The following is a 17,873-nucleotide window of genomic DNA, read 5'->3' on the forward strand; positions in this document are numbered from 1 at the left end:
CTTTACCATAATATTAGGTTTTAATAAATTCCATCTAGTAGTTTGCAAGTTAATGTCTGGAAAATGACAACAAAAAAAACAAATAAAGGGCATATACTCAGTAATAGGCAAGAATAGAGTTAGTATCTCCTAATTAGCAGTTAGTAAGTCATAATTATGAGTTAGTATCTGCTAATTATGAGATAATATCTCGTAACTATGACTTAGAATGTCATAATTATGAGTTAGTATCTCCTAATTATGACTTAGTAAGTCGTGATTAGGAGATAGTATCTCCTAATTATGAGATAGTATCTTATAATTAGGACTTAGTGAGTCATAATTATGAGTTAGTATCTTCTAATTAGGAGATAGCTTACTGGAAAATATTTTTCACTTTGGCACCTGGACGCTTCCATAGTAAGAATTATCCTAACATATAAAGGAAGTAAGCTGATCTGTTGAAGGCTAAGTCGTGAGAGCTGTTTAACCATATTTTACCTATATAACTCTATAGGCATTTTCGATTCAGCGGATTCCTCCAAAGTTGACGAAGACAATTCAGATGCACGAGTGGTTACCGACGAATCACCAATTCGAGTTATACTTTTTTTTAAGGTAATTATTTATATTATGTGAATGTTTGCATTTTAATTGTCGTCACATTTTTAATCAAGAATATAAATGATATATGTAGAAACTGCTTGACTGTTGTTGTCAGACGCTTTTGTAAATGATTCCAAAACAGAAGAGGTGTAAGGAGACAACCACTGTTGAACCTTTGAAGGGAAATTAACTAGAGCTATATTGTATTCTAAATTCACTGTATAATTTTTAAACGTTTATACGTCAAACGCTAAATGCTAAAATGCTAACAAACACATTAATCTTATTTTATCTTAACAAGTCTAGCTAAAACACTTCTTATTGTTACATGAATTACACTGTAGTCATTGCTCATTACGCTTGATGTTTCGGCAAAATAGGTTTTAACAACATTGAATCATATGCTTCTTAATATGATATATGTGAGAAATGGTTCGCATGTACGTTTTTGGTTACCGTTAATTGGTAACGTAAGGACCGTCCAGTTACTTTCTACTGCTGCTTAATAGTGCGTTAAGGATTTATTTGTTTTAGGCGTCGAGGCCTGGTCAGTGACACTCAAAATAAGATAAAGACTAAAAAATCCTTACTCTTTAGTATGGTGAGTAGTTAAGCAATTATTTCGTAATCAAAATAGTCAATATGTCCCAGACAGCATAACTTTGACTTCTTCACAATTGTGAATTTCAACAATAATACCGGACACTGAACGCAAGATTTCTATATTTCAACAAATTTATCCGACATCACAGGCTTATTCATATTACAAAAACAACCACACGCATTAGATGTATGGCTTATTGATGGCAGCAAATATACAGACCAATTGGAAAAAACAATTCTAGTCGAACTGTGTCAGATGGTAGTCGCATCACATGGGTGCCGCTTTGTCAAATGTGAAAACATAAGTAAGCTGTTCCCCCAAAGTACGGTTTTCAAACTACAGATAAATCATAAATGCAGCGCTACAAACAAACCGGGTCGTACACATCATCTGAAACGAAACTAAATAATGGCATAACAAAAACTTCATACAGTCTACTGAATATCATCGTTGACAATTGTAGTATTATTAAATAAAAACGGGTTAGGGGTGGAACCAAACAGTTTTTGCTAACGTGTTCACGCAGCCAATAACACAGCATCGAGTGACGAAATCACGCCGACTACTATCGTAAATGCCCCTGCACGAATAACCCGTGTGTTCCCACCAATATCCCTACAACAAAACGAAAATAACTCGGGCAGACGACGAATCGTTTATTTTGAAACGGTAAACACTAGAATCCTGAGTAAAACATTGTTTTCTTAATCAAAATAGTCAATTTATCCCAAGAAACATAAGCTAGATTTCTCCATTACTGTGAATCTCAACAATAATAACGGACACAACACACTAGACTCACGATTTCTATATTTTAACATAGGTATCCGACATCACAGGCTAAATCACATTACGAAAACAACAACACGTATTAGGAACATGGCTTGTTATTGGCAGCAAATATCGCGTAAATAAAGAGAGAAATACAACGATAAAAATATCTTTAAAACTGATTTAACATAAACATATGAACTGTAATAAAACAAAAGCGATAGTTATCGATATAAATCGAACAACATTCGGGGGCTGAAATGTTTGCATTCCTACAAACGACTAGAGACACTCAAACTGAAAAAAACAATATGTTTTGCCTCTTACTACAGATTTAAAAAAACCCCCAAAAACATCCTAAACTTCTTATTTGCATTTTACCAATACACTAAACAAGTACAACTATCACCATATTAAGCACCAACTGCATCAAACACTTACTTCCAGCACCAACTGCATCTTACACTAACATGCAGTGCCAAACGCATCTGCATCAAACAATTGGTTGAAGCGGCAACTGCATCTAACACATACCATCAGCACCAACTGCATCCAAAACATACTTTCCACACTCAATGCATCCGACAATTACATGCATTACCGACTGCATCCAACACATTATTTTAGCACCAACTGCACCAAACACTAACTTGCTGAACCAACGGCATCCAACACGTACTAGTAGCAAAAACAAACTTGCAGAACCAATTGCATCCAACTTAAACTTGCAGCACCAACTGCAAATAACAAATATTTGCAACACCAACTGTATGTAGCAGTGATATGCAGCACCAACTGCTTATAACAGTGACTTGTAACAACAACTTCATACAACATTTACTTGCACCACTGACTACATATAACAATAACATGCACCACTGACTACATATAACAATAACATGCAGCACTTCATATAGCAGTAACTTGCAGCACTGACTTCATATAACAGTAGCATGCAGCACTGACTACATATAACATTAACTTGCAGCACTGACTACATATAACAGTAACATGCACCACTGAATACATATAACAATAACATGCAGCACTGACTTCATATGACAATAACTTGCAGCACTGACTACATATAACAGTAACTTGCAGCACTGACTACATATAACAGAAACTTGCAGCACTGACTACATATAACAGTAACTTGCAGCACTGACTACATATAACAGTAACTTGCGGCGCTGACTACATATAACAGTAACATGCAGCACTGACTACATATAACAGTGACTTGCATCACTGACTACATATAACAGTAAATTGCAGCACTGACTACATATAACAGTAACATGCAGCACTGACTACATATAACAGTAACTTGCAGCACTAACTACATATAACAGTTAGTTGCAACACTGACTTCATATAACACTAACTTACAGCACTGACTACATATAACAGTAACTTGCAGCACTGACTACATATAACAGTAACTTGTAGCACTGACTACATATAACAGTAACTTGCATCACTGACTACATATAACAGTAACTTGCAGCACTGACAACATATAACATAACATGCAGCACTGAAAACATATAACAATAACATGCAGCACTGACTTCATATTACAGTAACATGCACCACTGACTACATATAACATTAACATGCAGCACAGATACATATAACAGTAACTTGCAGCACTGACTTCATATAACAATGACATGCAGCACTGACTACATATAACATAACATGCAGCACTGACTACATATAACAGTAACATGCAGCACTGACTACATATAACAGTTACTTGCAGCACTAACTACATATAACAGTTAGTTGCAGCACTGACTTCATATAACACTAACTTACAGCACTGACTACCTATAACAGTAACTTGCAGCACTGACTACATATAACAGTAACTTGTAGCACTGACTACAAATAACAGTAACTTGCATCACTGACTACATATAACAGTAACTTGCAGCACTGACAACATATAACATAACATGCAGCACTGAAAACATATAACAATAACATGCAGCACTGACTTCATATTACAGTAACATGCACCACTGACTACATATAACATTAACATTCAGCACAGATACATATAACAGTAACTTGCAGCACTGACTTCATATAACAATGACATGCAGCACTGACTTCATATAACATAACATGCAGCACTGACTACATATAACAGTAACATGCAGCACTGACTTCATATAACAGTAACTTGCAGCACTGACTACATATAACAGTAACTTGCAGCACCGACTACATATAACAATAACATGCAACACTGACTACATATAACAAAAACATGCACCACTGACTACATATAGCAATAACATGCACCACTGACTACATATAACAGTAACTTGTAGCACTGACTACATATAACACTAACATGCAACACTGACTACATATAACAGCTATTTGCAGCACTGACTACATATAAAGATAACTTGCACCACTGACTGCATATAACAATAACATGCAGCACTGACTTAATATAACAATAACATGCACCACTGACTACATATAACAATTACATGCACCACTGACTACATATAACAATAACATGCACCACTGACTGTATATAACAATAACATGCAGCACTGACTACATATAACAATAACATGCAGCACTGACTAAATATAACAATAACATGCACCACTGACTACATATAACAATAACATGCACCCCTGACTACATATAGCAATAACATGCAGCACTGACTACATATAACAATAACATGCACCACTGACTACATATAGCAATAACATGCACCACTGACTACATATAACAGTAACTTGTAGCACTGACTACATATAACACTAACATGCAACACTGACTACATATAACAGCTATTTGCAGCACTGACTACATATAACAAAAACATGCAACACTGACTACATATAACAGCTATTTGCAGCACTGACTACATATAAAGATAACTTGCACCATTGACTGCATATAACAATAACTTACACCACTGACTGTATATAACAATAACTTACACAACTGACTGCTTATAACATTTACTTGCAGCACTGACGAAATATAACAGTTACTTGCACCACTGGCTGCATATAACAGTAACTTACACCACTGACGAAATATAACAGTTACTTGCACCACTGCCTGCATATAACAGTAACTTACACCACTGACTGCATATAACAGTAACTTACACCACTGACTGCTTATAACATTTACTTGCACCACTGACTTTATATAACAGTAACGTTGCAGCACTGACTACATATAACAGTAACTTGCACCACTGACTAAATATAACAGTAACTTGCAGCACTGACTACATATAACAGTAACTTACACCACTCACTGAATATAACAGTAACTAACACCACTGACTGCATATAAAAATAACTTACACCACTGATTGCTTATAACATTTACTTGCACGACTGACTTTATATAACAGTAACTTGCAGCACTGACTACATATAACAGTAACTTGCACCACTGACTAAATATAACAGCAACTTGCACCACTGACTGCATATAAAAATAACTTACACCACTGACTGCTTATAACATTTACTTGCACCACTGACTTTATGTAACAGTAACTTGCACCACTGACTACATATAACAGTAACTTGCACCACTGTCTACATATAACAGTAACTTGCACCACTGACTACATATAACAGCAACTTGCACCACTGACTAAATATAACAGCAACCTTTACCACTGACTACATATAACAGTAACTTGCACCACTGACTTTACATAACAGTAACTTGCAGCACTGACTACATATAACAGTAACTTGCATCACTGATTTTATATAACAGTAACTTGCAGCACGGACAACATATAACAGTAACTTGCATCACTGACTGCATATAATAGTAACTTACACAACTGACTGCATATAACAGTGACTTGCATCACTGACTACATATAACAGTAAATTGCAGCACTGACTACATATAACAGTAACATGCAGCACTGACTACATATAACAGTAACTTGCAGCACTAACTACATATAACAGTTAGTTGCAACACTGACTTCATATAACACTAACTTACAGCACTGACTACATATAACAGTAACTTGCAGCACTGACTACATATAACAGTAACTTGTAGCACTGACTACATATAACAGTAACTTGCATCACTGACTACATATAACAGTAACTTGCAGCACTGACAACATATAACATAACATGCAGCACTGAAAACATATAACAATAACATGCAGCACTGACTTCATATTACAGTAACATGCACCACTGACTACATATAACATTAACATGCAGCACAGATACATATAACAGTAACTTGCAGCACTGACTTCATATAGCAATGACATGCAGCACTGACTACATATAACATAACATGCAGCACTGACTACATATAACAGTAACATGCAGCACTGACTACATATAACAGTAACTTGCAGCACTAACTACATATAACAGTTAGTTGCAGCACTGACTTCATATAACACTAACTTACAGCACTGACTACCTATAACAGTAACTTGCAGCACTGACTACATATAACAGTAACTTGTAGCACTGACTACATATAACAGTAACTTGCATCACTGACTACATATAACTGTAACTTGCAGCACTGACAACATATAACATAACATGCAGCACTGAAAACATATAACAATAACATGCAGCACTGACTTCATATTACAGTAACATGCACCACTGACTACATATAACATTAACATGCAGCACAGATACATATAACAGTAACTTGCAGCACTGACTTCATATAACAATGACATGCAGCACTGTCTTCATATAACATAACATGCAGCACTGACTACATATAACAGTAACATGCAGCACTGACTTCATATAACAGTAACTTGCAGCACTGACTACATATAACAGTAACTTGCAGCACCGACTACATATAACAATAACATGCAGCACTGACTACATATAACAGCTATTTGCAGCACTGACTACATATAACAGCTATTTGCAGCACCGACTACATATAACAATAACATGCAGCACTGACTACATATAATAGCTATTTGCAGCACCGACTACATATAACAATAACATGCAGCACTGACTACATATAACAGTAACTTGCAGCACCGACTACATATAGCAAAAACATGCAACACTGACTACATATAGCAGCTATTTGCAGCACTGACTACATATAGCAATAACATGCAGCACTGACTACATATAACAGCTATTTGCAGCACTGATTACATATAAAGATAACTTGCACCACTGACTGCATATAACAATAACATGCAGCACTGACTTAATATAACAATAACATGCACCACTGACTACATATAACAATTACATGCACCACTGACTGTATATAACAATAACATGCAGCACTGACTACATATAACAATAACATGCAGCACTGACTAAATATAACAATAACATGCACCACTGACTACATATAACAATAACATGCACCCCTGACTACATATAGCAATAACATGCAGCACTGACTACATATAACAATAACATGCACCACTGACTACATATAGCAATAACATGCACCACTGACTACATATAACAGTAACTTGTAGCACTGACTACATATAACACTAACATGCAACACTGACTACATATAACAGCTATTTGCAGCACTGACTACATATAACAAAAACATGCAACACTGACTACATATAACAGCTATTTGCAGCACTGACTACATATAAAGATAACTTGCACCATTGACTGCACATAACAATAACTTACACCACTGACTGTATATAACAATAACTTACACAACTGACTGCTTATAACATTTACTTGCAGCACTGACGAAATATAACAGTTACTTGCACCACTGGCTGCATATAACAGTAACTTACACCACTGACGAAATATAACAGTTACTTGCACCACTGGCTGCATATAACAGTAACTTACACCACTGACTGCATATAACAGTAACTTACACCACTGACTGCTTATAACATTTACTTGCACCACTGACTTTATATAACAGTAACGTTGCAGCACTGACTACATATAACAGTAACTTGCACCACTGACTAAATATAACAGTAACTTGCAGCACTGACTACATATAACAGTAACTTACACCACTCACTGAATATAACAGTAACTAACACCACTGACTGCATATAAAAATAACTTACACCACTGATTGCTTATAACATTTACTTGCACGACTGACTTTATATAACAGTAACTTGCAGCACTGACTACATATAACAGTAACTTGCACCACTGACTAAATATAACAGCAACTTGCACCACTGACTGCATATAAAAATAACTTACACCACTGACTGCTTATAACATTTACTTGCACCACTGACTTTATGTAACAGTAACTTGCACCACTGACTACATATAACAGTAACTTGCACCACTGTCTACATATAACAGTAACTTGCACCACTGACTACATATAACAGCAACTTGCACCACTGACTAAATATAACAGCAACCTTTACCACTGACTACATATAACAGTAACTTGCACCACTGACTTTACATAACAGTAACTTGCAGCACTGACTACATATAACAGTAACTTGCATCACTGATTTTATATAACAGTAACTTGCAGCACGGACAACATATAACAGTAACTTGCATCACTGACTGCATATAATAGTAACTTACACAACTGACTGCATATAACAGTAACTTGTACCACTGACTACATATAACAGTGACTTCCAGCACCAACTGCATATTAAACTGACTTCCAGCACCGACTGACCGTAGCAGTGACTTGCATAATCAACTGCATTTACCAATTATTTGCAGCACCAACTGCCTATAACACATACTTGACCACCAACTGCATATAACAGCAACTTGCAGCACCAGCTGCATACTACAGTTGCTTGCAGCTCCAACTGCATATAATACATACTTGCACAACCAACTGCATATAACACATACTTGAAGCACCATGTGCATTATACAGTAGCTTGCAGCACCAACTGCATATAACACATACTTGAAGCACCAAGTACATATTACAGTAGCTTGCAGCACTAACTGCAAATAACACATAATTGAAGCACCAAGTGCTTATTACAGTAGCTTGCAGCTCCAACTGCATATATGACATACTTGAAGTACGTATTTCATATAACAGTTACTTGCAGCACCAACTGCATATAACACATAATTGCAACACCTTCTGATGTAACGGTAACTTGCAGCACCAACTATGTATAAAAGTAACTTGCAGCACCGACTGCATATAACAGTGACATGCAGCACCGTCTGTATTTAACAGTACTTTGCAGCACCAACTGCATGAAAGAGTAACTTGCAGCACCAACTGCTCCGATGACTTACTTGCAGCACCAACTGCACCCACACCTACTTGTAGCACCAACTGCATTCAATATCAATTTTTTATTAAACAGATTCAACTTGTTATCATTGCATCGCTTCAATCCATACATATTGCTTACTCAGCACATCATTACAACGATACTTGATGACATATCATTTAGCGCCGGAAGATTATTCCTATCAGAAGAATGTGATAAAACTGTTTTTATTTTTATTTTAACTATATGTTTTAATATAAATTTAATTCATATGAAAACGGATCTCAAACACCCGCGCTTTTGCACAAGCCTATCAGAAAACGTAGCTTCAATACATTACGAACACAATAATTGGAAATTGTTCTTCGATTATTCCACGGGTAAATATGATCAAAACCTTGCCGAGAAATTTAATCATTTTAATTATAAACTTGAGCAAAGTGAAAGTCAAATATCTCTATAGCAAGGCAACTGGGCAAGTGGTGGTTCTTTTCATAGCCTTCACAAAAGTATGAAACTTTAAATATTAGCCTTCGATTAAGGCACATATAATTTAAAATGCGATTCATATAATTTCTTTTAAAATCCTTCAAACACCCAACTGTTTTTCAACTATCCTAATGAAAAGTTCCCCGAAGCATTTGTGCTTAAGTAATTTTATGTTATTTTTATAATTTCGGATGTAAATCCCCTGAAACAATCTTGTAATCCTATTGATTGTATCAATTGTGTCTAGTACTACCCGCTGGACCATAAGGAATATTTCAAAATGTGTATTTAATGCTATTTACTGTTATGTCAAATTGATTTTATCATCAGTTTAATGATCCCCGTTTTCACCATTTCTATAATTAATACCATTTTTATAAATACTATTTCCCTTCAAAAAACAGATAACGATGAAAAAACCCTCATAATTTAAGCAAGTAAATTATATATAAATGGCCTCTTCAATTGAGTATGCGTTTATCTAAGGTATTAAAAAAACTTTGATCAACAAGTAATTTGCTTTACTATCGAAACATCCACGCGTTCCATACTCAATGACTTATAACCTTTTCATTTTAAAACAAGGGGCCTGATTTCAACAGATTTACGACCGGTCAAAAGTATAAAATTCGTACTAAGTCTTTTATAATTTCTAAACGTAACAAGGTATATAAATATTCTAGCGACAAAATAAATGAGGAGATGTTTTGAAGATGTAATGTCATTCCAACTAAAACCTTAAGATCTAATATCAAATAATAGAAGCATCTTATAATTTCTTTATAAGTAAGAATGTGAAAACATCACATATTTAAATGATCATCACGCAGGCAAATAAATACAGTAAAGAACGTTCAACAATATCAAACTTGGAAATTAGATTAGGAAATAACCATCACAATGGCGTTTGCGTCTCAATATGTCATGCGTCAACTGCATCCAACATATCCTTAAAGTACTAACTGCATAACCTACATAATAACAGCATCTAGTGCACCAACAAATGCTTACCGGATCAACTGCATCCAACACTAGCTTGCATCACCAACTGCAACCAATACACACTTACACACTGCAACCACCACATACATACGTACAGCATCAACTGCATCCAATACATACGTATAGCACCACCTGCATCACATACATACGTATAGCACCAACTGCATCACATACATACGTACAGCACCACCTGCATCACATACATACGTATAGCACGAAATCCATCAGATACATACGTACAGCACCAACTGCATCCAATACATACGTATAGCACCACCTGCATCACATACATACGTATAGCACCAACTGCATCACATACATACGTAAAGCACCAACTACATCACATACATACGTACAGCACCAACTGCATCCAATACATACGTATAGCACCAACTGCATCACATACATACGTACAGCAGGAAATGCATCAGATACATACGTAAAACACCAACTGCATCACATACATACTTATAGCAGCAACTACATCACATACATACGTAAAACACCAACTGCATCCAATACATACGTATATCACCAACTGCATCCAAAACATACTTTTAGCACCAACTGCATCACATACATACGTTAAGCACCTACTGCATCACATACATACGTTAAGCACCAACTGCATGCAATACATACGTATAGCACCAACTGCATCACATACTTACGTAAAGCACCAACTGCATGCAATACATACGTAAAGCAACAACTGCATGCAATACATACGTAAAGCACCAACTGCATCACATACATACGTAAAGCACCAACTGAATGCAATACATACGTATAGCACCAACTGCATGCAATACATACGTATTACACCAACTGCATCACATACATACGTATTACACCAACTGCATGCAATACATACGTATTACACCAACTGCATGCAATACATACGTATTACACCAACTGCATCACATACATACGTATAGCACCAACTGCATGCAATACATACGTATTACACCAACTGCATGCAATACATACGTATTACACCAACTGCATGCAATACATACGTATTACACTAACTGCATCACATACATACGTAAAGCACCAACTGCATGCAATACATACGTATAGCACCAACTGCATCCCATACATACGTATTACACCAACTGCATGCAATACATACGTAAAGCAACAACTGCATGCAATACATACGTAAAGCACCAACTGCATCCCATACATACGTAAAGCACCAACTGAATGCAATACATACGTATAGCACCAACTGCATGCAATACATACGTATTACACCAACTGCATCACATACATACGTATTACACCAACTGCATGCAATACATACGTATAGCACCAACTGCATGCAATACATACGTATTACACCAACTGCATGCAATACATACGTATTACACCAACTGCATGCAATACATACGTATTACACTAACTGCATCACATACATACGTAAAGCACCAACTGCATGCAATACATACGTATAGCACCAACTGCATCCCATACATACGTATTACACCAACTGCATGCAATACATACGTAAAGCAACAACTGCATGCAATACATACGTAAAGCACCAACTGCATCCCATACATACGTATTACACCAACTGCATGCAATACATACGTAAAGCACCAACTGCATGCAATACATACGTTAAGCACCAACTGCATGCAATACATACGTAAAGCACCAACTGCATCACATACATGCGTAAAGCACCAACTGCATGCAATACATACGTATAGCACCAACTGCATCACATACATACGTATTACACCAACTGCATGCAATACATACGTATAGCACCAACTACATCCCCTACATACGTATTACACCAACTGCATGCAATACATACGTATTACACCAACTGCATGCAATACATACGTATAGCACCAACTGCATGCAATACATACGTATTACACCAACTGCATGCAATACATACGTATTACACCAACTGCATGCAATACATACGTAAAGCACCAACTGCATGCAATACATCCGTAAAGCACCAACTGCATGCAATACATACGTAAAGCACCGACTGCATGCAATACATACGTAAAAGACCAACTGCATGCAATACATACGTAAAGCACCGACTGCATCACATACATACGTAAAGCACCAACTGCATGCAATACATACGTATTACACCAACTGCATCACATACATACGTAAAGCACCAACTGCATCCCATACATACGTATTACACCAACTGCATGCAATACATACGTATAGCACCAACTGCATCCCATACATACGTATTACACCAACTGCATGCAATACATACGTAAAGCAACAACTGAATCACATACATACGTATTACACCAACTGCATGCAATACATACGTATAGCACCAACTGCATCACATACATACGTATTACACCAACTGCATGCAATACATACGTAAAGCACCAACTGCATCCCATACATACGTATTACACCAACTGCATGCAATACATACGTAAAGCACCAACTGCATCCCATACATACGTATTATACCAACTGCATGCAATACATACGTATAGCACCAACTGCATCCCATACATACTTATAGCACCAACTGCATCCAATACATACTTTAAGCACCAACTTCATCCAATACATACTTTTAGCACCAACTGCATCCAATACATACTTTTAGCACCAACTACATCCCATACATACCTATAGCACCAACTGCATCCAATACATACGTACAACATCAACCGCTTCTAATACATACTTGTAGCAACAATTACATCCGATAAATTCCTATAGCACCATCTGTATCTAATACATACATATTGCTCAAAAACTGCTACCGATACATACCTGCAGCACCAACAGAATCTAAAACATACTTGTAGCACTAACTACATTCAAAACATAATTGTAGCACCAACTACATCCAAAACATACTTGTAGCACCAACTACATCCTAAACATACTTGTAGCACCAACTACATCCTAAACATACTTGTAGCACCAACTACATCCAAAACATACTTGTAGCACCAACAGCATCCACTACACACTGAAAGCACCAAATACATCCGATACATACTTGTAGCACTAACTGCATCCAATGCATACTTGTACCACAAACTGCATCCTATACACACTTGTAGCACTAAACACATCTAATACATCTTTTCTCTTAAACAAAAAAACAAAACTTTTTACGTCTAAATATTGAATATAATTATCATTGTTACAAGAAGTATTTGCTCTCCTGCTGTCTACAATATAAAGCTCCACATACGCCATGGCATGAAATTTTACCTAAAAGAATTACTTATAAATTAAACATTATAAAATTATTAACAACACAATTAAGTATCGTACACTACCAATCCAACACATAGTTTCAGCACCAACTGAGTTCGACACAAACTTGAGGCTGTAACTGCATTCCAACACTGACTTCAATAGCAGCTGCATCAGACACATACTGACAGCACCAGTTGCATCGACACTAACTTGAAGCAGCAACTGCATTTCTGTGAATGATCTCGTTTCAAACTAAATGTAGCCATGACACAAAGAAAGAGTTCAATTTATCAACGACAATTTTACTCGTGTGCGTGTGTGTGTGTGTGCGTACGGGCGTGCGTGTGTGCATGCGTGCGTGCGTACGTGTGTACGTGCGTACGTGCGTGCGCGCGCACGCGTGTGTTCGTGCGTATGTACGTGCGGGCGTGCGTGTGTGAGTGCGTGTGCGCGCGCGTGTGTGTGTGTGTGTTATAATATTTATTAAGCAAAAAAGCGATGCCATGCAATGTAACCCTGTAAAACATTGTTATGGAGAAACCAACATTCCTTGGCACACACACACACACACACACACGCACACGCGCGCGCGCACGCAGACACACATACATGGTGTGTATTGCCGGTTGATGTTATTAAAATCTCTTAATTGATAAGTGTTCAAACAAGTGAGGGATTGAGTACCTATAAATTCTTGTTTTTAAATTGATGTATATTCACTAAAATATCCCGGTTATACTGTGGTTTGCTATTGGCAGCAAATCATGCAACATTCAAAGTGATATGACTATTGCAAAAACAATAATCGGCAGACACACTCTTGAGCGATATGAACTAATAACTCCTTGAATTTTAAAGAGACATTTCAAAATAACCCAACACAATGAACTGTTTCTTATAGATCAGCAATATTTCTAAATTAAAAATGAAATGTATTCATAAAATATGTTCGAGCCGTTTTCCATATAAATCGAAGAACTTTTTCAACTAGCCACCTTCAAAAATGTTTTTTTTTTACTGTCAGCCGACAGACGACAAGGATCTGAAGCAAAGTAAATCGAAGAATAGTTTTTCCAGGTTTGAGACGAAGACCAAACTTGTAGGTAGGTTTTTAAATTTCTTAACATGATTTGCATATTGGACATGATCAGTAGATGGCACCGATTGATTTTGAAGACGGAAAGTTAATGGTCAACGTCAGATTAACATTTACAATTAAAATTATCGGCGCTATCGTTTTTGATCAATGGCGCATATTGGCTTCACGAATTTCTAGTGCAGTGTAACTTTTATAGCTAATAATGAAATTGACATGATCACTCTGAAAGTGAAATGACCTTGTCTAAAGTATCCATTCGACCACTTACTTCTTTGGATGGATATGCAAGGGTTGTATAATTGGAAAGTGACGATTGCTAATATACTATACAGAACTAGTTTCAGATACGCCAACTAATACCGATGAATCAAAAAGTCCAGCCAAAGTTGTACTTCTTGAGGTAATTTTAAACCAGTGATAAATATTATACTTTTTTAACGTATTCTTTTTTGTGTCGTTAATTTCTAAAAATATCATAAATAAGTAGTGGATACTGCTTGGCTTTTATTGTAATGAACATAAATAAAATATAAGTTAAAACAAAAGTGGTTGAAGGCAGTTTTGTACAATGTTGAACCTTTGATTGAAATTCTACTGCATTTGTGTTGTATGAACATTTCACCTTACTGGTTAATATTGTAAATCCGAACAGTTTTGACAGTTTTTTTTACCAATATCTTTGCGAGTTTTGGTTCTAGTAACTTCAAACTTGGCATTAATAATGTTTGGTTCAAACCTCAGCCTCTGCTTAAATACACATTTACAAACTATTTTATTTCATAAACACAAAACGTTAATTTCAAGCACAGTAAATCACCATTCACTCGGTGAAATGGAGTATGTAAATCCCGATCGCTTATATTTTATCTAAAAATAGACTGCGATTCCGTCATAGTTTGTTTTCATTTCTAATCAAACACACAATGGGAATGGGAATCAACTCGAACAGAATCTAATCTTAGAAAATTTGAGTTGTGCCCCTTGCTTTCAAAATCAAAGAAAATTCCTTAATACCCATGATATTGATTACATTGCGATTTAAAATCTGACGTTATTCCCCCGCGTGCTTCATATTTTCATTTCACCTGCTTAAGAGTTTGTCAGGGATTTATAAGAAAAATACTCACCTAAACTTGACGAAAATTTGCATTCGTTGCTAAGGCAAGCGTCTGTATCAATCTATATCATCGAATTATTTATTGATCGAGGTAAACAAACGCGTGATTTAACAGGTGTTCGGTATTTATAAACTGTTTGGATTTACAAACTAAACCAGTATAGTAAAAAAGCATACGCTAAATGTTGAAAGCCTTACATCATTTACCTCTCATTAAATAGTTTTGACTTTATTTAAGTATTTCTATTTTGCTTTTTATTTTTCAATAGATCATACAGCAGATATATATGTATAACATTATATTATCGTGAATGTTTGTGGTCCGATATTGCATTTCTTAAGTTTCCCTGTTATGTGATTAGTACAGAGTATCCAATAGAAAGTTCGATGACGAACAGGAAGAGGAGACGTTGAATACGTGTAGGAAGTACGGCAAGGTCGAGAAATGTCTCATGGAGGTGCGTATGATGACCTCTTTAAAAAAACACTTTCTTTTAATTAAAATAAAAAAAAAGATTTGTTTAATATTGTGGGTCATGAGTGTATTTTATTATTGAAGTAATGCATGGTTTGTGAAGTCTAAAGGGCTTCACGACGATAATTGCACTGATTAAACGTTATAACTCAGTCGTAAACCACAATTTTCAAATATTCAATGTTTAAAGTTGTGCACATTTCTATTAGATAATCCAGCTATAACGATGCAAAATTACGCTTCAAGACTTTCACGTCGGGCGAAAAGGCTCTTTTACAACCTGTGGTGCCATTCAAGCTATATAACCTTTTCGCAACGAAACGTCATTTGACCTACCACAAACGTTGTTTTGGTGTTATTAAACTTTATATTTGTTTAGGTCGACTATTCGAAGTATATGGAGAGCTATACTACTCACCCAAGCGTCGGCGTCACACCTTAGTTAAGATTTTGCGTGCATTCACACATAGGTTAATATCTCAGCAACTACTTAAGGTATTACATTGAGATTTTATACAATAGTACTCAACCATCCAACCTACTTAATCAACCAAGATAGATAACTCTTGTTTGCATTAAATGCAAATAATAGGCCTTTATTATTTGACTTAGAAATTCTGGTTAAGAATTGGCGTGCAAGCACACATAGGTTAATATCTCAGTATCTACTTGAGGTATTGCATTGAAACTTAATACAATGGTGCTCAACCATCAAACCTACTTGATAAACCAAATAAGATAACTCTAGTTTGCATTTAATGCAAAAACTAGGCCTTCATTATTTGACTTAGAAATTCCGGTTAAGGTTTTGAATGCAAGCACACATAGGTTAATATCTCAGCAACTACTTTAGGTATTGCATTGAGACTTTATACAATGGTATTCAACCACCCAACCTAATTGAATAACCAAGTTAGATAACTGTATTTTGCAAATAATGGCCCTTTATTATTAGACTTAAAAATCTGGTGACAATTTTGAATGTAACCACATTTATGTTAATATCTCAGCACATCATGTATTTCATTGGAATCTTATCTAACAGAGATCCAAGCATGCTTCGCCAAAACTTTTCAATCCTTTTACTGAAAAGCGGCGGAATAGTCGAGCGCGCTGTCTCTGTGACAGCTCTTGTGTTTTTGTTGTTTTATTTATAAAAGACGCAATAGAAGAAAGATACGGTGTTATCTTAAGAAGCGCAATAGGAACGCAAATATTAGTTATTGAAAAGGT

At 36.0% G+C, this 17,873-nt stretch overlaps 1 protein-coding gene across 8 annotated transcripts in view; it reads left to right on the plus strand.

The window, feature by feature from the left end:
- LOC128233755 (uncharacterized) overlaps nt 1-17,873 on the plus strand; it is a 99,832-nt gene that overhangs the window by 79,080 nt on the left and 2,879 nt on the right. For 6 of the 8 annotated variants that reach the window (XM_052947600.1, XM_052947592.1, XM_052947599.1 and 3 more), the window contains 4 exons: nt 512-597; nt 14,974-15,052; nt 15,381-15,448; nt 16,528-16,623. In XM_052947600.1, the coding sequence (XP_052803560.1) occupies nt 512-597; nt 14,974-15,052; nt 15,381-15,448; nt 16,528-16,623 (329 nt within the window). The remainder of the gene's footprint in view (nt 1-511; nt 598-14,973; nt 15,053-15,380; nt 15,449-16,527; nt 16,624-17,873) is intronic. The other 2 variants (XM_052947593.1, XM_052947594.1) reach the window with 2 other exon arrangements.

Source organism: Mya arenaria, chromosome 5, assembly GCF_026914265.1.
Source record: "Mya arenaria isolate MELC-2E11 chromosome 5, ASM2691426v1".
Lineage (NCBI taxonomy): Eukaryota > Metazoa > Mollusca > Bivalvia > Myida > Myidae > Mya > Mya arenaria.